Raw genomic sequence first — 27,595 nt, 5'->3', positions numbered from 1 at the left:
ATGAAGCCACTACTTGGGACCCTTTACCTTTTGGGGATGCTGGTTCCTAGGGGGCTGGGATATGATAGGTGAGTGTGAAGTGGGAAGAGGGACTTTTATGATTTAGATTGTCTAAATGGAAATTTTTTTTCAAGATCTGTGCAGCTAGATTCTTCCCACTTCTGATGTATGTACACCACCAAAATGACAGTGATTATGGGGTTCTGTCATGGAATATTACTCTAATAATTCTTTACTAAATAAATATCCCACAAACATTTCCTGGAACAATTTATGACAAATACCAATAGCTATCTCATGTTTTATGATTGGAGAGAGGAAATTATAATAAAAATTTTACTTCTCTTATTTTCATAGTTTCTCAACTGGTAAATCACATTATTCTAATTATTAAGAAAAGTGTTTAAAATTATCAAATAATTTCACGTGGAACAATTACTGTTAATATTTTGGATAGATAGATACCTAATTATGTTTATGGCACTATTACTGAAATTTTTCAGTTAAATTCCTTTGAAAAAATTTTCCTATGGTATTTGTAATTAATTGAATAAAACCTTCTGCAATTGCTGTTTTCAATTGCTGTTTTTCTCATTAATTTCTGTCTTCTCATTTTTACAAATAATGCCATGCTGAGTAACCAGTTAAATAATTGTTTCTTTTCCAAATTTTTGTTTTCCTAATATAAGTTATAAAAAGTGAAATCACTGGGTCAGAGTGAAAAAATATCCACTATTGACTTTCTTTGTACTTTGTTGATTTTAATCAGGTGAAATACTTTGTCTTATTCATTACTCAGTTTTTTAAACCCTATTTGCCATTCATGTCATTTGCCCATTTTTGGTGCTTTGCCTATTCTTAAGGGATCATAACTTCTCAAAATATATAACAAATGTTAATCTCTCTCTCTGCCTCTCTCTCTCTCTCTCTCTCTCTCTCTCTCTCTCTCTCTGTGTGTGTGTGTGTGTGGTTTCATTAATAAAGTATATTTTCCTTTATTTATACATAGCTCATTATTTCCCTCCTTTGCCATATTTCATGAACTATGTGTGGTTCATGAACTATCCATGGTTCATGATTAAAGTAATCTTGCAACAAACTTGTTCTCACAGAGCAGAGAAACCCAGCCTGAGTTTTGCCCTATATGGGTGACCTCAGACAGACTGATTTATATAAAGAGAGTTCAGGATGTATGTGAGGCCAAAAACCTGTATACACATTTCTGTCTCAGTTCTTACATTAGTTGACTTGCTTTCATATATATAGTGCATTTACCTTCCTTTCTGAGATTCTTTATCCATCATTCAAGACCAAGACTCTTATTTCTTTCACAAGGAAAATATGAAAAAATTAGCCTGCCTAAAGATATCAAGAACCTTAAAACATACATCTTTGACATAATGTCCCTATATCTGGAAATCTATACTGAGGAAATCAACTGAAATATGGAAAGCGTTTTACATATGGAGATGCAGCTTTATTTTAATATAAAGATTATAGTATTTGAAAATTACCTAATTGTCCCATATAATGGTTATGTAAATGCTGATGTAGGATATATGATAATGAAATATTATTCATTCCACTCAAAAAAATATTTGAAAAATTAATAGCATGAAAAAATTATGTTTTATGCTAAAGGAAAGATATAAAGTACAAAATAAAATTAAATACTTAAAAATATATGACAAAATGGTAATTATTATTTTGTGTGATTTTTCCCCCTTTCTTCCACTAGTTTTTACTTTGAAAATATTATATAATGAACATACATAATACTTTCATTTAAAGAAAAATATTGGCATGTCCAAGTCAATTAGCGATTAGGCTCAGGCAGAAGAACATAGAACACAGGGTGTCCACTGGACAACTCCTCTGATTGCATTCAGTGAAGATATTTCAAATCTTTTTGACTTTGTCCTTATTGAGTATTTTTATTTTTGTTATTATTTGTTGACATAAAATAATCTTCACCTTCATGTTACTTTTACCAACTCAAAACCTATAGGTTAGCTGCAAGTTTCAAAACTCTCTATTCACTACAATATATACAATGATAGTCTAAAACTAATAGACATTACAAGCTTATACTTGTTTATATATATTTCATACTTCCCCTAAAAAGTATGCATCTATAAAATCATTTGGGATTTAACCATATGAATCAAATAGCTTGAAAATGTTTGTCCTCTTTGACAAGGGAATAATCAGAAATGAGAATAAATATTTATACAAGAAGGTATTAGCTGCATAATTATTTATAATGACTACTCCCCCAAAAGAAATAGTTTAATCTAGCACAGAGAAAATATTGAAATAAATGATACTATGTAAAATATATTAATTGTAAAATATTATGCAGTCATTAAAAATAATGCTTAAAAAGAGTTTTCATTGGTTCAAGGAAATGTCTCTGGTAAGAAATGGAATTAAAAACAGTAAATTCAAAATCATACAAAGAGATCTAACTTGCTATAAATATATGCAAGACTGAAAGGAAATACGTCAAAATATCAACAGGGATTCACTCAAGGAGGTGGAATTATTGAGATTATTCCTTTCTTCTTTTATCTATTTTTCTACTATTATTTATAACATATACTTAAGGTATGTTAAATTTGTAAGCGGGAAAGTAAAAATTGGAAATATATTGCTACATGAAATATTCATATGACTGTTTCTTCGCTAAGTATTTTAAACACAAAATTTGCCTCAATATTCATTATTTTCAGCCTCTTTATAAATTCCACTGAAAATTTTATTCAAGCAATCTTTGATCTGTAACATTTATTAATAATGCACCCCAAAGGATCATTTTCTCTGTTAAACATTTTATGAATTTCTGTTCAAAAAGAATACACAAAGTACAATAATCTTTTCATTTGCTTGGTGAGAAGAGACTAGTGATAATTTGGGGGATTAGCCTGCTTTTTCTTCTCCTTCCTACATGTATTATGCATTAGCCAAGAAATTGCCTAGAAACAGGGAACAGCCTTTGTAACTAAATGGCTTAAACATTCACTTGAACTAAGTATTAGAGTTTCTGGGGTTTAAGTATTGTTTTAGTTTCAAATAAAAATGATAAGCACTTTTAATATTAGTGGTTTTCACCCAGATCCCAGCCCGTTATGTTTCTGGCATATTCGATGGACCCAGTCATTCGAAGCTGAGTTTAGAAAACCACATACTCACATATCATGAATATTAGCTGGGGACAGCCAAATGTTGGTGCTTGAGGGCTTCCCCTGCTTTAATTTATTCTACTCTGTGTTGTGACATTTCCAGGGGATCTCAACCCACTTGAAACAAAAATCCTGCAAGTGTAATACTGCTTTTTAGTGCCTCATTAGCCTTCCCTATCTGTGGATTTCACATATACCAATACAGCCAACTACAGATTGAAAATATTTGGGAAAACAATTGTGTCTATTTGCAGACTTCTTTTCTTATTATAATTCCCCAAACAACACAGTATAAAAATTGTCTATACTGCATTAGGTATTATAAGTAATCTAGAAATTACTCGAAGTATACACAGGAGGATGTTTGTAAGTATTATGCAAATACCGCAACATTTGATCTAAGGGACTTGAACACCTTAGGGCAGGGGGTGCTCCTGGAACTAATCTACCTGGGGAACCTAGGGAGGACCACACTCCCTTTCCCACTCCACTGAGCAGATGACCGTGATAAGACAAACCCCAAACGAGTGCTCAACTCTGTGAAGGAACCAAGAACAGCTACCACCCTCGTAAGGAGCACTGCTGTGCAAGTGTCTCCAGGGACCTTGTTTCCTGGCAAGAATGACAGGCAGAACAACCAGGGTGAGGAACCAGGTTCGAGAAGAGGCTAGAAAGATGGCTTTCATTTCCTCTTCTCCCCATTCTGAAAAGGGTTAAAAGTATTTTCCAGTGACATCTAAACAGGGATACTTATTGTTCTCTTTGTAGTTAAAATCAAAAGTAACCAACTTAGAAATGGGCTAGTAAACATTTGAACTGATATTTTAGGGTGTAATACAAAGTAGTTGAGCCTATGTATTAAAGTCTTAAGAAAAAAGAACATAAAATGATAGTATTCGCAGTCAAGATCAAAAGGTTGTTATTAAAGTTATATGAGTCATTTAGACAGATATATAGATATCAAGTTCTGAAAACAGTTCTAGTAAAATGTTGGTGGTGGTTGTTATTGGCTAAGCCTGAGCTTGGAATTCTCTCTTTCCTGACTTTTATATACCTTGAGCGACATTTAATTGGTAATCAGGTACTTGTTTATTACATCTCCTATCTTGTTATTTAATAGCTAAATTAGCTTTGCTTTTCAAAGTAGATTTTAAAATGCAAGAAAGAAATCTTCTATTACTACTACCAATTACTACTTTCATATAAAGTAATAAGAAGACATACCCATTGGTCGTTGAATGGATAAATTGGATGATATAAAGCACTTTGACCAGCACCCTGCATATGGTGGTCAGTAAGAGTTAACTAATATTATTGTAAAGTATATTTTCTGATTAGTTAATAGACATAAAATGTGTATTTAAGTTACATTTAATTGGAATTGGATTTTTATAAATTTGAAACACACTAGGGGGTATATGTATTCTTCCTTCTAAAATGATATCTTTTAGAACAATCAGTGTCAACATATTATTTGAACCTATACATATATGTGTGTGTGTGAATAATAAACATTAGAAATGAATCTATGAATAATATGAATAAGCACTTTGCTCCTCAACTATTACAATTTAAATAATATTTGTTTCTTTTAATCTTTTAAAATTTATTTTCATTGTTTTAGCTAATCATTTAGATAATCCAATCTCTTGATATTTTCACTTGGGAAAGCTAAATATTCATTCCAACAGTGTAATTAAACATTTACAATTTTGAGAACAAAGAGCTTCTGTTAAATTCAAATTATTATTTTAAGTATTATTAATAATTAAGAATAATTAATGCAACTCCAAGTTTAAAGTAATGAAATTCTGTGGAGAAATCAATTTCCATTAGAGTAGTTAGTTGTGGTACATAATACTAAATAAAATAGGTAAAAAAATTAAAATATAATTTATCTATTTTTTGTACTTAGATAATGGTTAGAATTTGTGTTTCAGTTAATTATATCAAAATATTTTGTAACTTGGCATAGTTTAAGAATAATACTAATTAGATGGCTAAATTATTCTTAGTAAAATTTTAATTTTTAATAGCATTGCATGTAAATGTGTTTTTTTTGCTTTGTTTCAAATTATTGTGTCCTAAAATTTATAAGCAATTGATTTCATAGAAATTTTGTGTTAATTGTTAAACGTGGATTAATTTATTTCATCCCTATAAGAATCCTTTGAGAAGATGCTGCTATTTTCTCATTTTACAAATAAAGAAATGAAAACTTAGAGATAAAGAAGGGACAACACCATATAAGTTTCTCCTTTTTTTGAAAGTGGAAAAACAGATAAAAGTTATTGAAATATTAGCTCATTAGATCTCTGACACATTCTCTTGCAATTCAGGATAATGTACAAAAGTTTGCACCACAGCATCATCAAAAACTCACACCCCTATTCCCTTGTCATAGTAATCATTTACTGGGCAAATGAATTAACAGTATGCTTTTACAATGAAATCATAACCCAGTTTTTTGCTTAAACAAAGCTTTTTGGCTAGGATCTAAAACATTCACCAAATGTTTGTGTGGTTTAGAGAGAGACTAATAGTTGTATGACTTACTGACTCTGTGACTCTTTGCAAGTGAGTTAATTTCTCCTGGTCTTACTTGTAGAATCTAAATAATAACACTTCAGAGGGCCATAGGAATTTTTAATGCAATATCTGGTACAGAGGAGAAACTGTATGGTCTTATTAAACTGCTAAAAGGTAAATCACAAGTAGATAGTTGGAACAAGCCTATATCTATTAAAGACAATGAATATATGATCAATAATCCTCTCAAAAAGAAAGCATCACACCCAGATGGGTACACTGGTGAATTCTCCCAAATATTTAAAGAAGAAGTTATACCAATTCTCTATAATCCCTTTAGAAGTTAGAAGCCCAAAGAATACTTCCTAATCCATTCTATGAGGCCAGAAATACCCTAAAAACAAAATCAGACAAAGACATTACAAGGAAAGAAAACTACAGAACAAAATCTCTCATAAACATAGATATAAGCACAATATTGGAAAATTCAATATAGTTATGTATAAAAAGAATTACATACCATGACCAAATGGAATTTATCCCAGTTATGCAAGTCTGCTTCAATGTTCAAAAATCAATTAATGTTATCCACTACAACTACAGGCTAATGAAAGAAAATCACATGATCATATTGATAGATGTAGAAAAAGTATTTGACAAAATCTGATACTCATTTATGATAAAAAAGAACAACTTCAACTAGCACCCTAAGAGAACATATTTACTCATAGTATATAATTAGTATATAAATACATAGAGAACATAAAAACCCTGTAGCTAACATCATAATTAATGGTGAAAAATTAGAAGTGTGCCCATTAAGATCAGTCAATAAAAGGACATTTGTCCCTCACAAATGTTTTTCAACATTCTGATGAAGACCTTAGCTAATGAAATGACACGAAAAAGAAATAAAAGGTATACATATTAGAAAGGAAGAAATAAAACTGTTCTTGTTTGCAAATGACATGATTGTGTGTATAGAAATTTGGAATCAGCAACCAAAACACCTCCCGATACAAATAAGTGATTATAGCAAAGTTGCTAGATATGAGGTTAACATAGGAAAATCAATTGATTTCCTATGTACTAAGCAATGAATAGGTAATTTTAAATAAAAAGAAAAGATGTTATCATTTATGTTAATGCCTGCCAACTGAAATGCTTCGGCATAAAATCTAGCAAACCCAGCATACCTATAAAATTCTTATGAAACAAATCAGAGAAGAACCAAATACATAGAGTCATATTCTATGCTCATAAATGAGAATTTTAAAAATTGTCAAGATGTCATTTCTTCACAACTTTATTTATAGAGTCAATGCAATCTCAATCAAAATTCCAGAAAGTTATTTTGTGGTTATCAACAAACTGATTCTAGGGCTGGGGTTGTGGTTCAGTGGTAGAGCGCTTGCCTAGATTGTGTGAGGCACTGGGGTTCGATCCTCAGCACTACATATGAACAAATAAAGTCCATCGACAACTAAAAAATATTTTTAAAAACTGATTCTAAAGTTTATGTGGAGAAATAAAAGTCACAGAATAGCTAACAAATTGTTGAAAGAGAAGAATAAAGTCAGAGAACTGACACTACCTTATTTCCAAACTAAATATGAAGCTATAGTAATCAAGACACTGTAGTATTGGCAAAAGAATAGACAAATCAGTGGAAGAAAACAGGGAATTCAGAAATAGACACACATAAATACAGCCAACTTATCTTTGGCAAATGAGCAAAGATAATACAACAGAGCAAAATATTCAACACACAATACCAGAATAACTAGACATGCAGACACAAAAGAGTGAATCACGATATTAATTCAATAATGTATCATAGGCTTAAATGTTAAATGCAAAACCATAAAACTCTAGAATCTAGATAACTTAGGGGAAAACCTAAATGATTTGGGGTATGGCAATGAAATTATAGATACAACAGAAAAGGCACAATATATGAAAGCTGAGCTTCATTAACATTAAAAACTTCTACCCTGCAAAACCAAATGTGAAGACAATGAGAAGACAAGCCATGAACTCAGAGATAATATTTAGGAAAGGTAGATCTGAGAAAAAAATGGGGTATAAAATATACAAAGAACTCTTAAAACTCATCATTTTTTAAAAAGGCCAATCTGATTTTAGAAATGGACAAAAAACCTGAAGAGTTACATTACCAAAGACAATATAGAGATGGTAAATAAATGTATGTAAAAAATGTTTTATATCATCTGTCAATAGAGAATTGCAAATTAAGACAACAATGATGTACCATAGCATATCTACTAAAGTGACCCAAATTCCAAACACTGACAATACCAAATGTTACTGAAGATGTGAAGCAACCAGAACTCATATTCATTACTGGTGGAAATGCAAAAGGTTTCAGCAATTTTGGAAGAGAGATCCTTACAAAACTTAACATACTTTATCCTATGATCCAGAAATTATACTTCTTAGAATGCACCCAAATGAATAAATGAATCAAAAACATGTCATCACAAAAACCTGCACATGAATGTTTATGACAGCTTTATTAATAGTTGCCAAAAACTTGGAAGCAATCAAGATGCCTTTTGATAGATGAATAGTTAAATAAATTATTGTGCATGCAAGTAAAGGAATATCATACAGACCCAACAAAGAGATGAGTAATCAAGTCATGAGAAGACATGGAGGAAATGCGTATTTGTCATTGAAAAAAAACCAGTCTGAAAACGCTACATCTTGTATTCTTCCGACTATATGATATTATGCAAAAGCTAAACTATGGCAACAGAAAAAATAAGTACTTGCCAGGGGTTGGGAGAGTGAAAGCTGAATTAGCAGAGCACAGAGGATTTTTAGGGCAGTAAAAATATTCTGAAGGATACTATAATAGTTGATATGTATTATCAAACATTTGTCCAAACCCGTGGAATGTACAAGCATGAACCCAGATATAAACTTTGGACTTTGTGTGAGGATGTGTCAGTGTATGTTCATTGGTTGTAAAAATGTGCCACTGTGCTGTTGGATGCTCATAATGGCAGGAGGTTTTGCATGTGTGGGAAAATGGGGTGAATGGGACCATCTGTACTTTCCACTTAATTTTGCTGTGAACCTAAAAGTGCTCTAAAAATGTTTACTTAAAGGAAAGATAAACCACTGCATAAAGATTAGTTCTCAGCATTATATTCAGCACAGTGGTTAATATTACATGCTCTTTAGTCAGACTGTTAAGGTTTAAATCCCAATAACACTTTCCAGGTGATTCAGTTTCTTCATGTCTGAAATAGAGATAATAAGAGTATCTATCTCAGAGTGTTAGAGAGAAGTAAATGAGATTTAAATTGCTTAGAACAGTGCATGTCTCATAAAAAGTTTGAGTTCAATAAATCTTAGCTATTATTTCTTTTACAAATTTAAAAGTGTGTTTTATCTGCACTGTCTTATTGAATCATCCTAGCTTCCCTGCAAGGTTGAAATGATTGTCCTCACCCTATAGATAAAGAAATTACAGCTCAGAGTGACTAAATGGTTGCCCAAGATCTCACAATTAGTAAATTGTGAGACAGGATTCAACACTGCTTTTTGTACTTCAAATCCTGTGCACACTGATTTCTGCTACCTTTCTGATCAACTTTCTAACCTTCAGAATATCCTTGTTTCTTCACTGCATTTGATCCTGTGTTCTTCCCTTTGCAGATCCTTAGCACAACACAGGAATCAGGTTGTGGACAAGACAGGGAGTCTGTGGAAGAACCTGGAGACCTATTCCTACAACAAGTACCACCCCATGGAGGAGGTGAGCAAGGACTTTACATGGGGGAGGAGCCGGACGTCATGATTGTTTTAAGGATGCACAAGAGAGGTTTCTTTGTTAATATCCATGTCAAAATAAGGAGTTAAAAACCTCAGTTTACATGTTTGGGAAAGGCCATAACAGGGTTTTTTTCTAATCTTAGAACATAGCAAAAGATATTGTTGGTGCATTAGTCTGCTTTTCATTACTATGATGAAATAGCTGAGGGAGATAAGCTTAACTTTTTAAAGAAGAAGTTTATTTTGCTGAAATAAATTTTAAGCCTGAAAAGTCCAAAAAGCATGGTGCAGTTTCTAGTTTAGCTGCATCTGCTCATGGTGGGTGGAAAAGGCAGGATCATATGTTGGAGGAAGACATTACATCATTAAACAGGAAGCTAGAGAGTCCAGGGGTCAGGCTTAGGCTTTTGTCACCATTCATCCCCAAGAGAGTTCCCTCCAGAGAACGGTTTTCCCTTCTTAGGGTAGAGCTCCCAATAACGTAATGACCTCCCACTAGGACACACCTCTTAAAAGTTCCACCAGCTCCCACATCACCATACTGGGGATCAAGTCTCCAATACACATGAACCCTTGGAGCACAAACAACATCCAAACCACAATCATTGAGATCCATAAAGATGGAAGAAGGACCGACCAGATAAGCTTAACCCGAAATTTCTGGCTTGACTATGTGCCATAGGAAAGCAAATTCTAATGATGGTGAAAAGGTTGTGTTATACATCGTCTCTTAGTGTTCCTTGTGGATTATTAAAGTTGTTAATTCTCAATTACTTATTCATAAAGTTAGTTCAGCAGGGTGTCCTAAGTCTTGTAGGCAGAGTAGAGTTTTAGAGAAAAGGAAAGGTGGGAGAGAAATGGTGCATGGGTTTGTTTTTCTGTTTTGTTTACAACAGTGTACAGTTCAATGTCTTTGTGAGAGCAAAGGTTATCTTAGAGTCAATCAAGGCTCTTCCTATTGATAGCCATGGTCCTCCTGGGCTGTTTCAGATCTATCTGTGGATGAGCCAGATCAGTGAGAAGCATGCAGAAGTGGTGACACAGCATCTCCTGGGAATGACATTTGAGAAAAGGCCCATGTATTACCTGAAGGTGAGTGAAAGGGCCAGAAGGGCCTTCCTTGGAGAACCCCTTCTTCATCTGAGGGTCGTGTTGACGACTAAGGAAGGGCTCTCTCAGAAATGTGGGAGAAGTTAAAAGGAGCAGAGCAGAAAGTCATTTTCCTTTCCACTCCAAACTGGGCTTTTAAAATTCCAGACATATTGATGTGTATGCCTTGATCAGGTGGGTGGGACTAGAGAGGTAGGACTAAAAGCAGCAGGCCCCAGAGGTGGCCGTTCCCACTCATGCCTCTGCCTTAGCCAGTTCACTTGCCATCTGCATTTTAAATGTTTTCTAAAGTGTTTTCTCTTTTTCTTAAAAAAAAAAAATTTTTTTTTCATAAAAGTATTTTCAAGTTGCAGACAATCTGACAATCTTCATTATTAGTTCTTTCATTTTATATTTGAAGTTACAAAGATCAAGAGAAGCAAGGTGACTTTTTTAAGGTCCCACAGCCGGATAATTCCATAGCCAGGGGAACAACCAGGTCTCCAGGTTCTCCTGCCCCTTTTGCATGTGACATGGTGAAAACTACTTGGGACTAGACAGCCACTCTTCCACAAGGCCAGGACTTCTGGGCTCCCAGTTCTGGACCACTGGTTTTCTGTCCTGGCTACACATAATAATCACCTGGAAACTGCAGAATAATTTGTTGCCTAGGTGACACCTACAGAGATGGTGGCCTATTGTTCCAGGATGGGGCCAGGCATGCTTTGAAAGCTCCCCAAGTGATTTCAATCTGTAGCTGAGTTAACAACCACTGCACACAACCAGTGGTTTTCAAACGGTGGTCCTTGGACTCACAGCATCAGTATCACCTGGGAATTGGCTAGAAAAGCATATTCTCCGGATGGGTTCTAGCCATGTGTGTTTTAACAACCCCTAATCCTGATGCACACTTGAGTTTTAGAACTACAATGTGTTTCTAACAAGCACCTCAGAGACATTGATATTGCTGGCCAAGACCACTCTTCAGGTACCTCCACCAACATAGTCTGGCATTAAGAAATAGTGTTATTTATTTTGCTGCTTTTATACTCCTTGTACAGACATGTCAATCTACAAAGCAAAACCCCAAATTGAAAGTTGTCACAACTACTGTGTGTGTGTGTATATCAGAAATAAAATTTATCCAGGGATGAAGTAGTTGGTGATGTGGAAGAACGGTGCACCTGCCTACCTGATTTTCAATAGACCCTCAACTCTGAACTAAGACAACATGACACAACATCCTCTTCCCAGGGCATGTGATAAAGCATAGAATGAGTATTTAATATGGAGGCAATAAAGGTAAACTTATAATTAACACACAAGTTCTGATAAAATAGGGCAATTATTCAAATTAGGAGGTGAATTAGGAGTTGCCCTGGAAGTTTTGAAAAATAGATGAGGTTAAGGAATTTGAATATGTTTGGTCCAGCCATATATTTATCTCAATTTTTAAGTATCTCCTGGAGTGAGAGAGCCTTCACCAGCCCAGCTTCCAGTGATTTTCAATAAAAAGCACTGGTCTAGGCCACTAACAAATGTAAAACAGATTTGACTGTTAAAGTATGGGACTAATTACAGCCCTTTCTCCACAAAGGAGAATCCACAATTGCTAGTTTAATTCCTATATGCCCACTCCTCTGAAGAAGGAGGGCATCTTTCTTGCTGAAGTGAACCAGGACTATATCCAAGAATAACAAACGTGCAGAGAAGAAAGAAGGTTGAGCTGTCTGGGCCTGGAGGGATCTCCAAGCAAAAGGAGAATTCCATTAGTGTTTCAGGAGATTGTGTATTTGATGTCTTCACAGTTTCAGGAAGGTTAAGACTGGGATTCATTTTAAATCCTTTTGATTCTTTAACATTGTCTCTTGTGAACTTTGCTACTCTGAATGAACTCTATGTATAAAACTGTCATAAGGTTTATAGGAATTTAGCCTTTTGACTTGTGGCTTTGGGGACTTATATGTTTGTCCAACATTAAGGAATAACTTAGGGTGTGGAGAAGGCCACTTTTTGGGTGGGTGTGCATGGTCCTGAGAAGAACTACCAAGGAAGTCAACAAGCAGGACACAAAGAGCATCAGGGGGAAGGGTCACATTGTTGGATGACTCCACAAACGATGTTGTCACCTTCTCGAAACCAGAGTGCAATAAGAAAGGGAGATGCAGGGGAATGAACATGAACCCTAGTTCATGTTCATGAATGAACCCTAGTTTTTCACCCTGTAACGGTGGCTTACAATAATAAATGACTATTTGGTAATCGAGCATGGATGCTCCCCCTCCACAGATCAGCCAACCATCCGATAACCCCAAGAAGATCATTTGGATGGACTGTGGAATTCATGCCAGAGAATGGATTGCCCCTGCTTTTTGTCAGTGGTTTGTGAAAGATGTAAGTGTGTTTAGTTTCTTCCTAATGGTAAAATACTTCTTAAAACACCTATTACTTCTTGGCAACTTAGAATCCATGCTCCTTTCACATGTTAACAATGAAACTCTTCACGAAACTAATCCTTTACCTCAAGTGAAATAGAGTTAGGGGGCTAGGGATACAGCTCAGTTGATAGAATGCTTGCCTTGCTTGCACAAGGCCCTGGGTTCAATCCCCAGCACCACTACCAAAAAAAAAAAAAAAAAAAAAAAAGAAAGAAAAGAAAGAAAGAGAGTTAATGAGTAGCTTTTCTGAAAAGTTAGTATCCTGATCTCTTTCTAGTACATCCAAAGTCACTTTTATTGAAGGATATACATATCTAACTATAAAGACGATACATCTTGGGAGTCATAGATGAGTTTGAACCCTGGGTCTGTCTCTTTTAAATAGTATTGGGCAAATTTCCTACACTGGGAACCCTAGTTTTTCACCTATCAAGGGTGTATGAAATGACTATTTCATGGGTTTGCCATGTGGATTAAAAAATTTGGCATATGGAAAATACTCAGCACAATGAATTTTTGTATATTATTTATACCCCTCCTTTGGGGGAGTAAGAAACCTTTAAAAGTAATCTGATACTTTTTGTGTCAGTATTTTCAGAAACCCAAATACAAATACATATTTATAATTTTATATATTTATGTGATGTATAATATTTAAAATATTATATATAATATTTTCAATTTATTTATATATGTATAGAAATAAAGTAGCCCACAGAAGTACTTCTTGAAATGTGGCCTCCAAACCAACAGCATCAACATCAACTGGGAACTTGCTGAAAATACAAATTCTTGTCTCATCTGAAATTTAGTAAACCAGAAGCTCAGGAGGAGAGGGAGGTAAAAGGAAAGCAGATAAAGCTGGACAATCTATTTTACAAGGTCCTCCAGGTGATTCTGGTGCATGATAAAGTTTGAGAACCACAACTATGAAGAATAAGATAACTAAGGAGGGGTGGGAACTGGAGGGTAGAGGTGTACTATGCAGTCATAAATTGAAATCCACAGAAAATTGTGAGGGAAAAAAACTTCTTAGAATCAAATGTTTATCTCTTAAATTTCCAGATTCTACAAAACTATAAAGATAATCCAAGAATAAACAAGTTCCTTAGGAATCTGGACTTCTATGTGCTTCCAGTTCTTAACATAGATGGCTACATCTACTCGTGGACAACTGTGAGTACCCGGGGTTGGTCCTGGGATGCGTTCATGAACTAAAGTTCCATTCGGCTCACTATTCCAACCTCCCCTGTTCTAGCTATAAAAATATCTGGTACCCCTGTAAATAAAGAAACACCACATGGGATTAAAAATCAGCTAAACATTTTTTTAATCAAAGAGTCAAAGTCAATTTTAAGATTGAGGAAACCTACAGCCTTCTTGGAGTTGAAATCCAGCAGGGAGGGTATTTTCTTTGTTTCTGACACCTTCCCAATTTTCTAGTCCAATTTTCTCCTTGACTATCTTCATGATGTTTTTGAGTTGCCCATCACTCAGTTAGAATTATATGGATATAAAACTTATGTACCAACCTGTATCTGCCTCAGATCAGTACTGGAGGCTTAAGGAAATAAATGATGTATAAAAACTAAACAAAGCTGTATTTCTCGATGTGATTATTCATGGAGGGGCAAACATCCCATGAAGTCTTTTTGTGGAGTAGATCATAGACAGCTTTGTCCTGACAATGTTTCTAAAGGTTGTCACTCCCTCTTTCTAGAGAGCACTCTTCCTCCCTCTGCTCCCCTCCCCGAAAGTCCCTTCTGGGGGGGTCTCTGTCTCTGGAACAGACTTTCTTGCCTTTGTGTGAACTGAGTCCCTCCCTCTGAGCTAGGCTGGTGAAACTTGTCTTTCTCTCCATCTCCCCTCATCAGTCATCTGCTTCCAGAAACGTGCAGAGACCATCTCTGATACACCTGGAACAGCCTTTTTCCATCTGTCAAGCTATTTCCCTTTCATCCTGTATCACTCAGCCCTTAAAAATGACTTGGAGACTTGCTCTGAGTAAGCGGGTCACGTCCACAGGCGCAGCTGATCTGCTCCAGAGGAAAAAGCCAAACTACTTCCTCCAAGTTGATTGTTTACACATTTGCATGCTTTGGGTTGTACAGATGTTTCTATGATTGGGGGTTGCTAGTCCATCTTCCAGACTAAAAATTACATGCATAGGCTTCGCCATGTTAAAAGCAAGTTTTTCCAGATAATCCTAGGAAACATTTTTCACATTCAAGGACCACCTGTCACCACTAACACTGTGATTTATGAAGCCTTGGAATGGCAACGTCCTTTTTGGTTCCTCTGTTACAGGATCGTCTTTGGAGGAAATCCCGTTCATCCCACAATAATGGCACATGTTTTGGATCGGATCTCAATCGAAATTTCAATGTGTCCTGGTGTAGTAAGTACATGTCTACTGGATGAATTGATGGGGGGGGGGGGGAAGAGGCAAGAAACAAGGAGTGAGGTGAATTACTAAAGATATCATTTTTAAAAAATTTTTACCGCTTTCTGAGCATTCTGTCCAGTTTTATTCCATGAGTTGACATTGTGTCTATAGTAAGAGTCATTGACACTCATGCACAGGACTCTCTTCAAAAACAGCTAAACAAGGACAAAGCAGACCTAGATCAGTACAAATATATCTAAAATTCTTCAGTTTGTTTGAAGATATTTAGATCATCTTAAAGAAAAAAAAAAAACCCAGAGCATTATCCTTGGAGATTATTGTACAGCAGGGAGGTAGCAATAAGCAAAGCAAACATTTTCTTCTCCTTATGGCACTTCTATGTTTCCAAATCTCAATCTGCCCAAAGAATTGGAAGCAAATAGAGGTAGGAATGGTTAAGAGCATTACACTCACCAGATGGCAAGGGTTAATATTCAGACTTGGCAGCTGAGTGGTCTTGGAAAAAAAAATCACTTCATCTTTCTGCTTTAATTTTCTCTTATGTAAAATGTGAGTCACCATAATCCCACTTTATCAGAAGGTCACCATGAGGATTAAATGGGATGCTACATAGGAGAGGCTGGGTGCAGACCGAGCATGTAAGAGGTGCTCAACTTGATTGAGTTTTATTAATGAGCTTTATTATTGTTAATAAGGAGGACTCCTTACATCCTTGCAAAATAGCTCTAATGAGACTTAAGCCAGTAAGACACTGAAGGAGCGACTTAGGCCAATAAAATTATCAGAATCAGACTTAGGCACTTGGAGACTGATTCCCAAACATTTGTTTCAGGGTCCACCTCAGGTTTAAGTGAAAGATTACCGAAATGCCATTTCATCTTTGCACTCTCTCTCCTGGGCCATGGACTTGGTTTCTAAATCCTAATGTCAGGCCTCCTACCTTTCTGAGCTGCTTTTTGCCTGATTATCCTCAGTGACTACCCAAGCTGACTGATTTACTCGGGATTGACTTAGTCAACCGAGGTCAAGTTTTGATACCACCCACAGATGCCCCAAGCAAGGATGACTCTTTGCCTTCATTCATTTCCAGACAGAGATCATGAAGGCTTCTTTGTCGTTTCTTGTACTTTCCAGGTATTGGTGCTTCCAAAAACTGCCAAGATTTAACATTCTGTGGGACAGAACCAGTATCTGAACCAGAGACTAAAGCTGTCTCTGGTTTTGTAGAAAGCAAGAAGCAAGACATTTTGTGCTTCTTGACCATACACTCTTACGGGCAGCTCATCCTCACTCCGTATGGCTACACCAAAAATAAACCAAGTAACCACGAAGAACTGGTAAGTCCACAGCACAGCTCTGTGGTCTCTAGAGAAACCCAAGGAGGCCCTCTGCTTTTCTTTTCCTCCAGCCTCCCTCGTCTTCTCTCTGCTCATCCTTATTTTCTTTTTTTCTGTGTTTCGTTCCTTGCCAGATGCCTGCTGAGAAGGCTTTGGGTTAAATGCTGCTTTACCTACATTAATTAACTACCTGTTTCATAAAGTGTCAAGTTGGGAGACATCTTAGGTATTCGCCTATAATATAAATGAGATGATTATGCTAATAATCTGCAGAAACGAGCTTTCGTTTCTGTAAATTCTCTTGAAGCTCCAATCGGCAATTACAGCTTTTGAACCATGCTTTAAAGAACTTGCCAGCTGTTAGTGGAATATGGCATATCTGAAATAACATGGCTAAATAATATCTGCTCTCTTCTCTGCTAAACACAATTCTCTATTTTCTTTTAAACTCTTTCTACATCATTTGCCGGGGAATATCTGTAAGGGGAAGTACCAACAAGAGGCGAGCTGGTGCAGGGAAATTCTTTTGTGTTTTATCCACATTCCTTTCTGAGGCTGTTTACCCAAGCCCTGGTGGGCAGAACTGCTAAAAAGAAGTGGACTTTTTGCTCTTTTGTAAACCTAAGGACAATAGTCACAAAACAAAGGGAGGGCACATACACAATTGTTGTAATATTTACTATTTTTATTTTTAATTCTTTTTTTCAATTTCTAATTGTGATAAAGTACACTTAATAGAAAATCTACCATCTTAACCGTTTTTTAACTGTAGAGACCAGAGTATTTGCAGTGGTGTGCAACCAATTGCCAGAACTTTTTCATCTTGTGTAATCAAAGCCTGGTACCCACTAAACAACAACTCTCTGTTTCCCTCTACTACCAGCCCCTGGCTACTGCCATTCCACTGTCTGTTTCTATGAGTTTGACTATCATAGATTCTTCATATAAATGGAATCATGAGTATTTGTATTTTTATAGCTGACTTATTTCACTTAGTATAATGTCATCAGAGTTCATCTGTATTGTAGGATGTTGTCAAAATTTCTTTTCTTTCTAAGGCCAAATTATATTTCATCATATGTATAGGTCAAGTTTTGCTTATCCATTTATCCACCAATGGACACTTAGGTTGCTTCCACTTTTCAGATATTGAAAATAATGCTACTATGAGTATGGGTATGCAAATATCTCTCCAAGACCCTGCTTTTAAATCTTTTGGATATATATCCAGAAGCACAATTGCAAGATTATATAATTCCATGTTTAACTTTTTGAGGAAACACTAGATGGTTTTCCATAGTGGCTGCACCATTTTATGTATCCACCATCAATGCATAGAGTTCATTTTCTCCACATTCTTGCTAATGCTTGTTATTTTCTGTTTATCTTTTATTCTATTAAAGAAGCCCCTCATTATGTGCAAATGCTGGAATGGATATGAGACAGCCTTATCTCAGAGGCCTGCTGGTTATGTTATGCTTCCTGACCCTCTCATACTGGAAGATGACCTATAAAACACAAGATCTGGATACAAAAGGAAAAGCCACTACAGATTTTTATTGGAGGGAACCCTTCCACCAGCAGTTTAAAATATCCAGCAATACTCCAGAACCTTTTGTACAATAACTTTTCCTCCCTTGGTCCAGGAAAACTTGTATTGCGGTCATTTTGTAGACAGTGGAAGTAACCCACATTTGACTAGATCTTTACTATTTACAAAGGGATTTTACAGCCACTATCTCAGTTGATCCTTACAACAACAAAATAATCTCACTTTGGAGATGTAGAAACTGAGACCTTGAGATAACTATATTTGCAGACCCCTATAGGTGGAGGCCCAGCTGGACTCCCATGACCACCTTGGTGCCATTATTCTTACACTGTCTCTCTCTATTCAGAGAGGGTTCACAACTTTTAGCAGCAATGATAATTTAGAGTCCCAGTCAACTATGTGCCATTTCTTCCTCATCGATAAGCCCTGGAAGTTTCTTCAATAAAGAAATACGCAGAGCAGAGATTTCAGTCAAGAAACTCAGAAAATTCTACATCCTCAGTTTCTGTGATTTTAGTTGTAGATTTCTACTTTCTCCTTCAAAGGAGTTGTGACAAAGCCAAGGGACTCTCCAAAGACATTATAGATTCTTAATGGGAAGGGGGTCTTCACCAACAGAAAGATCTTTGGTGGGAATGGCTTTCCACCAGCATTTATATACCCCAGTACTTTTCTTTCTTCTCTTTTTGGCTCAGGAAGACAGAAACTACATGACTATTTTGCAAGGTCTATTTTCAAAGGTTAGAAGGCCTGTGTTACTGACAGGTTATCTGGTTAGATCCCAGTGACAAAGGCTATAGAGTTAGTAAGAAGTCAGGAGAGACTTGGGGCAATCACGCTGACACTAGAGGTGGTAACTCTAAGACAAGAATGCTAGCAAATCCTTAGTACTAAACATAGAAATTGGAAAATTCTCTTGTATCTCTTACAGTCCCAGGTGCTGAAGAGTTCACATAAATGTTTAATCTAAGAATTTTCCATAATTTGTTTTTCAGTGTGAAAAATTAGCAATCATGCTTCAACCTTATTGAAGCCACTTAGTGGTGCTTTTATGTTGTCAGGGTAGGTAAGCTTTGAACAAAGACACAGAATCAAGCCAACTGCTCCAAAGAGATTTTCATTTCTAACATTATTTACAATCACCAAAGACTAGCAATTAATCTCTCTGTATTTACAAAACCAAAAACTTTTGGAAATCATGGTAAATATTACACTGCATGACAGACATTTTGGCAATCACTACGTAGGGGAAACATTACTATATATAGCTCCTTTTCTAAACTGCTCTGGCAATTAGAATAACTCTTAGGATTCTAATGTTTTACATGCTTCCATTATTTCCACTTTAATTATTTTCATATAAACCTCTTCATAACATCCCAAGCTCTGGTTCTTCCCTGCACATGCCAGGTCCTTAATCATACACCTGCCTGTGAATACATGCTTACAGGCATTTCTCTAGGCCTGGAGAAGGAGTTGCCCATCAGGTTATAGAGGTCTTTGAGTGTATATCATGTTCTACTGGCAAAGGAGTTTTTATCATTTTTACCAGGAAATACTTTTAACCTGAGAAGGGCCACAGAGGTATTGAATCTCTATGGCCTTGCAATACAGCATCAGGAGAGAGAAGTATACTCAGAGCTCCACCCTAGAGACGGAAATTGAAGTCAAAAGTCCAAGGGATTCCACAGCATCTTCTTGGAAATCACCTGATTTATAAGCTGAGGATCATTTCATATTTGTGGGTATACACACACAAACACACACACAAAAAAATATATAAACACACAAACATATATATACATATATATATATATACATATATATATGAAATATAAAATATTATATGATATATATTTTAAATATGATATATGGTATAAATAAATTATATATATATATATATATATATATATATATATATATATATCCCTTATCTGCTTTCCCATAGTAATTACTAATGGAAAATTCCTTTTTTTAAAATAATTTGGAGCTTTAATTCTTTTTTTTTTTTTGAGAGAGAATTTTAATATTTATTTTTTAGTTTTTTCGACATACACAACATCTTTGTTTGTATGTGGTACTGAGGATCGAACCCGGGCCGCACGCATGCCAGGCAAGCGCGCTACCTCTTGAGCCACATCCCCAGCCTGGAAAATTCTTAAAAAAATATAAAGTCCAAAAGTTTTGAATATTTTGTCTGTAAAGATGGGGGAGAAGACTATTTCTGGGAAGACTATTTCCTACCCTACAGCCAGGATTTGAGGAAAAGGAACTATAGAGAAAAACATAAGGCTGGCAATGGAAAGAAGAAATGATTGTCCGGGGTAAGCTCAGGGTGAGGGGAAGTAAGGAATCATTTGGATTGAAAATGTAGCCTGGGGCTAATCCATGAATCCCAAGTGAAAGGTAAGGCCCACCATGGATCAGATGATATGGAGTTTCATTCAAAGAAACAGGACACACATAGGAATTAAAAATAATTGAAAACAATTTATATCACTGCTAGACAACTCTCAAGGAACTCAGGAAAGATGTCGTTGGTAAAAATCACAGCGGTGCTTTCCCCAGGCCTCCTGCTCTCCCCTGCATCACACAGCGGATCCCTGCATCCTTTCCACCCTTCACGGTCATTTCCTTCCTTGCATTTTTCCCTCTAGAGATCTCTTTCTGAGTCTCCCCTTCGTCTTATAATTTTCTCTTCTTTCTACACTGTAAGCGATTAAACAAGCTTTATACCTTGTAGATCTTCAGCATTTTCTACCCATTATCTGAGTTTTAGGCAACACGAACCCAGGAGTTGGGGCAGACTCAGAATGATGGGGGAAAGAGAGAGAGAGAGCAGATGCACGAGCAAAGGTAGAATTCTCAGCGATGAGTGGAGAAAAGGTAAAAAGTTTGCAGAGATGCTCAGGTTAACATGTTTTTAAAATTTTCTTTTAATTTAGCCAGACCCAGAAAGTCCCAAGTTCCCAAAGGATGCTGCCCACAGCTGCTGCATATGACACACCCCCACCACTACCAACACCACCACTGACTGCCTTTTTTATTCTTCCTTTTGAATTTTCCTGGGTTTTTCCTCACTCCACCCAAGTACTCCTCTGTCATATCTTGGCATTCATCTGGGCAGTGCAGAGCCAGGAAAGGAGAGTCAGCATCTCAAACTAGGCCCAGCATTAGTGAGAATCAGGAGAGCCGATGCATCTATAAGCACAACTAAAACAATGGTGGATCATAGTACAGGCAGGAGTGACAAGGGATTGGTGGTGTTTTTGTAGAATCTAGAAAAAGTATTGGGATGCACCATTTCGTGGGTGGAATATAACATGGAGGAATCTGGGGTGGGGAATACTTAGAGGGTCTGAGCGAGGACAGATCTATGCAGTAGGATTTATCATGCCAGTAAGCACAGCCAATAGACTCAGACCTCAGTAACTGATCCCAGGAAAGGGTCTGCAGGGAATAAGACAGACCTTAGAAATCATCTGTTTCTAAGGAATTTCCAGTGGAGTAAGGTGACATGGTGGTTACAGGGACAGATGTGCCTTCCAGCTCAGAAATTCTATGAGTCTATGAGAGATGTCATCATATATCTATAAAGAAAAATAAGAGGACTCATAAGAGAGGTGTGGACAAAGGGCTGTGGGAGATTTGAGGTGTGGAAAGATAGGGTGACCAGATAAATCTCTATGGAGAAGTTGGCATCTCAGAAAGCCCTTTGAGGTTGAGTAGAATTTAAACAGATAGAGATCCCGGATAGAGGGAACATCCTGAGGAAAAGTAGAGAGACTGAGGAACCCAAGGGAAATTTGAGTTTCACTTTGACTCTAGGGTGGACGTCCAGAAGATGGTGTTGGAAAGCTGGGTTAGGGCTATACTGTAGAGGATCTCAAAAACTAGACTAAGACGTTTGTACTTAATTCAGTGAGCAATCTGGAGTTATTAGGAGCTTTTCAGCAAGAGCATGATCATAGCTCTACTCATCTGGAAGCCAGGTGGAATCAATTGGGATAAGGATTGATGAGGGAAAGAGAAACTTATTAGAAGAAGCAACAGACCAGTTCAGGTAATGAGCCTGACATATGGTCATGGTACTGGAAATGAAAGCTGGTATCTGACAGAAGGAGAGTCAAAGATATTACAGGATTCTCCGTGTATGTTAAGGAGCATGCAATGCCAGAAATAGTAAAGTCAGAACAGTCTTATTGGTGGGAGAAATGATGAAATTGAAAGTGAGTATTTTAATCTGAGATACCAACAGGCTACCCAGATGTTTATGTTCAATGGGAAGTTGGAGAGATGATCTAAAACTCTCCAGATCGATCTGGACAAAATACCAAACGCTTGGATTGTCGGATTTATTTTTAACACCAGATATCTGTCTCTGCATTTCCCACCTCCAGATTCAAGTTGGACAGAAGGCAGCAAATGCATTGAAAGCAAAGCATGGAACCAATTATAGAGTTGGATCGAGTGCAGATATTTTATGTAAGTATCTGTTTTTTTCCTTCTCAGTAGTATCTAAGGCACAAAAGAAATCAATGGAGTTTGGGTGGTGAGGTGGGCAGGAGAGGAATAGAAGAGCTCCTAGGATCAACAGGGAGTTGTACAAATCAAAATGACCAAGGATAAAAGGGAACCTCTTCAAGTCCAGAATTATACTCTCTAGGGATAAGGTATGAACTAAAGAAAAAAAAAATACAGTCTCAGACCAGAGACTCTCTGGCTCCAGTTAAAAGAGCTGGCAAGTTAGAAAGCACAGGAGTTAACAATATGGATATTGTACACTGACCCTTGGCCAGTTAATTCAATTCCATCAAGCTAAGAAAGCAGAGCAGAATGAGTCCTGGAGAAAGAAACTAAAAGAAAAGAATTTAGTTGCAAAAAGTGGGTATTGCTTCTCCCAGCCCCAACCACCACTTCCTCTGCCCTCTGGCATCCTACCTACGTAATATTGCATCATAGTTTTCTTGTGGGTTATTTTACTTCTGTTCCTATCAGTTCACTCTTGCCTTTTGCTATGAGATTAACTAGACTCTGATTCAACTGAGAAGCTCCAACCAAACCTCTGCTATGTGCCAGGTGCAGGGCCAGATTATGGGAGCAGACGAGCTAAATAAGACACAGTCCCTGCTGTGTAGGGAGAAGACAGGTCTCCAGGAACTCTTAATGAAACCACTCCCTTTTTATATTGACTGAGCTCTTATTCCCTAGGAAATCTGTCCTTTACAAGTGAGATTTCTACTTCTGTCTTCATGTTTTCATTTACAGATCCCACATCAGGGTCTTCAAGAGACTGGGCTCGAGACATCGGGATCCCCTTCTCATACACATTTGAGCTGAGGGACGATGGTACCGAGGGGTTTCTTCTGCATGAAACTCAGATCCAGCCCACCTGTGAGGAGGCCATGGAGGCTGTGCTCTCAATCCTGGATGATGTGTATGCAAAATACTGGCTCTCCAACACTGCTACAAAGGTGACATCTACCACTGTGTTGCTGAACTTGCTGTGGCTTTTCACATCTCTTCTCTAAGTGTGTCCTACTCAGGCCTGCTCAACAACCGTGATGTAGATGTGGTTAGAGGGAAGATATGTGCAGTTTTAGAGAAACCAAAACTCTAAACACCTAATTCAATAAAGAACAAACATATTTGCATTTGGTATTATTTTACCGGTAATTAATTTTTATTAATCTATAAGAGTTTGTTATTAGGTTGCTATAATAATGATGCAAACCCCTCTAAAACTCAGCAATGTACACATCTATAGGCCAGCAAGGAAGTGCTGCCATCTTGGCTGTGCTCATTACGTGTCTATGGTGACTGCCCCGGCAGCTGGTTGAACTTTGAAAGGCTAACTCTTTCAGCTGGTCTGGGATAGCCTCAGCTGGGATGAGGAACAATAGCTATGTTCGATGTATCTTCTCCTTCAGAAGGTTAGTCCAGGCCTGTCCTCATGGCTATAGTGAAGGAGAAAGCAAAAGGAGAGCATGTGCCAGTGTGCAGGCACTTTTCTGCATCCATCATATTTGCTAACATCTCATTGGCCAAAGGAAGGCACAAGGGGTAAAAAAGAAAAAAAAAAAAAAAAAAGCACAATGCAAGGAATGAAAATCTAAGGGTCATCAATGAAATTACTCTATCTGGTGTTTAGTGCCATACCCTTGAACTTCACTAGTTTAGCATTTACAGTTGGGATGAATGAGTTGAATTGGATAATTCAACTAGGTTATTATGAGTCTTATCCTGCTTTTAACCTTGAAAAGTCTGTGAGTACCAGCAGAACCCCACTGCTCTTGAAGTCTAATTAAAGGTCACATGATGAGATTCTTATAGGATCTTTCATGTTCTACTAATTTTTTTCTGATTGATGATATCAATATTCACTAAGGAAAATGAAGTAGGAATAGATTTCCTGGGTCTGGGGATTTCTTTTTTTCTCATCTAAATTCTTTGAAACTTTTTCTTATGTCTTTGAATCAGGTTCTCCCTTGATTTTGTATTAATGATTTAACAGCAGCATTCAGAATATAAGTTATATGATGTCTCTATATAAGTGTTGCTCTTTTTTTTGTATTTACTTATTAAAAAAATTGTTTTGAGATTCTACTAGGTGCATTTTCCTTGGTCCTGAGATGACAATGGTAAGTAAGGTAGATATGGTCCCTGTTTATTTGGAATTTATATTCCTGTGCATAAGATCCAGAGTAGCAGTCGTAAATAATTGGGATGGATGCTCTGCCTCCTACCAGGCAAATCCCAGCTCGAGGGAAGCCACACCAAGCAAGAACACAAATAAATAACCTAAGTATTGCAGGTTGTGACACATGCTATGAAAGAAATAAAGAATAAATAGAGAGGCAAGCAAGGGCCAGATTGTTTATAGATATATAGGCATTTAATTGTGCTATTTCATCTATTAAATTTTAAGTGCTCTTAAAGTAACATCCATGACTGTCATTTGCTATGTATCTCTATGTGACACCTTGAAATGGTGCTAAGCTCTTGTCAGGTTTTGAACAGATGTAGCTGTGACTAGCTGACAGGACATCCTTGGGTGTTCAGTCACCCATTTCCAAATTTCCTTGTTGGTCACAGTCACAATACACTTCTTGGTTTGTAACCCTTTTATTACCTCTCTTTGTCCTCTTTATTTCTTCATGTCTTGCTAGTGTGTGGCTGATAAGGGTCAGAAAGGAAAATGTCAGGGGCAATAGGGCTTAATGAATCAGAGAACAGCTATTAACATAAAAATACCAGCTCCACAATTGTGGCATTGTCGGGGCATTGTCAGGGAAAACGGTTAGGTTTCATCAATGGTCAGCCTAGAAAAGGAAACTAGCAGGACCACTCAGCGCCATATTTAAGAAGAAAGCAGGGGAGCTGTGCATAGAGACATGAATTATTAATCTTAATCTACCCTGTGCTTTGGCTTCCAAGGTCTTTTCTTTCTTTCTTTCTTTAATAATTTGGGCCTCTGAGTATTAAAAGAACCTTAACTACTAAGCTTATTATTTGATGTCTAATGATTGAACTAATGGGCAAAAAATGTTGGAAGAGAACAGATAGACGCTCAAACCCATCTCCTTGCTGAAACTTCCCACATGAATTTTTTCTGACTTCAGGACACAACCTTTGCCTCCTTGAGAGATTTGTTTCAGGGACTTTCTACCCTCTGAGGGTTTAGGGTACTGTGGGACATGACCATTTTTTTTGTTTCTCCTGATGTTTTTTCTTTCTTTCTTTTTCTTTTCTCTCTCAATGTAAAAAAAAATCCTTCAAGAACAAGGATAGAAAGGTGAATGACCACACTTGATCTTTCTTAAGGATGTTTTCTACTTTCTGGTCTAAGATAGATATCATTTGGGAAAACTTCACCACTAATACAACTAATCAATCTTTAGAATGTCCTCTTCTGTGCATTTGTCTGGGATTTAATATTACCCTACTTCAGCTTGCTACAGTTTTATAGATGTAGCAGAAGGCATAAAACTCCTAGGTCAGAGTAAATGGACAGTATTTCTCATGGCACATTAAGCATCATAAACCCTGGTACATCTACTTTGGTTCCCTTTGCTCCCAAGTTCCAAGAGGATAATGGAAAGAGCTCAGATGCCTTGTGTGAGTTCAGAGAAGTATGTGGCAAGAGAGAAACATGAGCTTGGAAATCCACTGCTTTTATAGCAAGCAGCAGGCAAGCCTAACTTTTATTCCAGAGACAGAAACTTCCTCTTCATGCAAGCTGGTCTGTTTGCAGCAAACAAAACAAAACTCCAGGTAGGCAGTGGTCAGAGTCTTGCATTCTCAACATAGCTAGCAGGATGTGTAGAAGAAAAGGAATCCATAAAGAACTGGCTCCCAGTAGACTTTTTGTATAAGGTTGAATGATATGAAGTTACTGTTTTTGTAGCTCAAAAGGGTTTTACGAACTGGTGACTTTTATATGGTTCAACTTAATATTATCTCAGTGCTAATAAAATATTTCTACAATGCCTTTTTTCTTTTTCTAGAAAGTTTTATAAGACTGTGTTTTCGGTTACAATTTCTTTCTTTCCACCAAACTCTGTCAGTGCCTTTTTTTTCCATAACTAGTCTTACAAAAGATCTAGGTCTTCCTGACCTATAGATGAATTAAGAATTTAAAATGATGCAAAATGAGAAATTCAGATGTTGTTCATGTTTCTAATTTTTCCTAAAGTGGAGTCAAAACAAGTTATAGGGTTTTTTCTACTATGTATGACTAAGTTCTATTTTCCTTTATTTTGTGTATATAATTTGAATCGCTCAAATTTATTATGGCACTAAGAGAAGCCCACTGACAAATTTTAAATTGTGATACTAAATACAAAGGAGTTTAAAAAAATAAATTTGTAATTATTCATTTCTTTTGCAATGTACAGTGATTAAAATATTGTATGTGTTATGTTGGGTTACATTCCTTAGAACCCCAAATTAGGTATTTCTGTATGTTTGAGGAAGAAGCTGGGTCAAAGAGAAGTTAGTAACATGCCTGTGGTCACTATCCTTAATAACTATTGATTGACTAGATTGTAAAGTGGGATGGGAATTTTTGGTTCTAGGCCATCAGAAGTATTCTCCAATGGATGTTGTGGGTGCTTTGACAAGAATCCTTCAAGTCCCTTCTCCTGTATCCCTTCCCATCCTTGAAGTGGGTTTTTGCCTCCAACAGCTGTGTGACTCTTTTTCTTGGGATAGTGCATGAACTTTACCTGATGCCACAGGAAGCCAGAAATATGTGG

At 36.7% G+C, this 27,595-nt stretch overlaps 1 protein-coding gene across 1 annotated transcript; it reads left to right on the top strand.

Moving 5' to 3' along the window:
- Cpo (carboxypeptidase O) lies at positions 1 to 23,869 on the top strand. Its single transcript, XM_076866664.2, has 9 exons — positions 1 to 68; positions 9,399 to 9,498; positions 10,506 to 10,607; positions 12,894 to 12,998; positions 14,108 to 14,218; positions 15,350 to 15,440; positions 16,584 to 16,786; positions 22,739 to 22,823; positions 23,607 to 23,869. The coding sequence occupies exons 1-9, from the start codon at positions 1 to 3 to the stop codon at positions 23,867 to 23,869; spliced, it is 1,128 nt and encodes a 375-aa protein (XP_076722779.2).
- Positions 23,870 to 27,595: the final 3,726 nt, after the last annotated feature.

Source organism: Callospermophilus lateralis, chromosome 9 (genome assembly GCF_048772815.1).
Source record: "Callospermophilus lateralis isolate mCalLat2 chromosome 9, mCalLat2.hap1, whole genome shotgun sequence".
NCBI lineage: Eukaryota > Metazoa > Chordata > Mammalia > Rodentia > Sciuridae > Callospermophilus > Callospermophilus lateralis.
The sequence above is the reverse complement of the archived record's forward strand: the minus strand, read 5'-3'. Positions and strand labels throughout refer to the sequence as shown.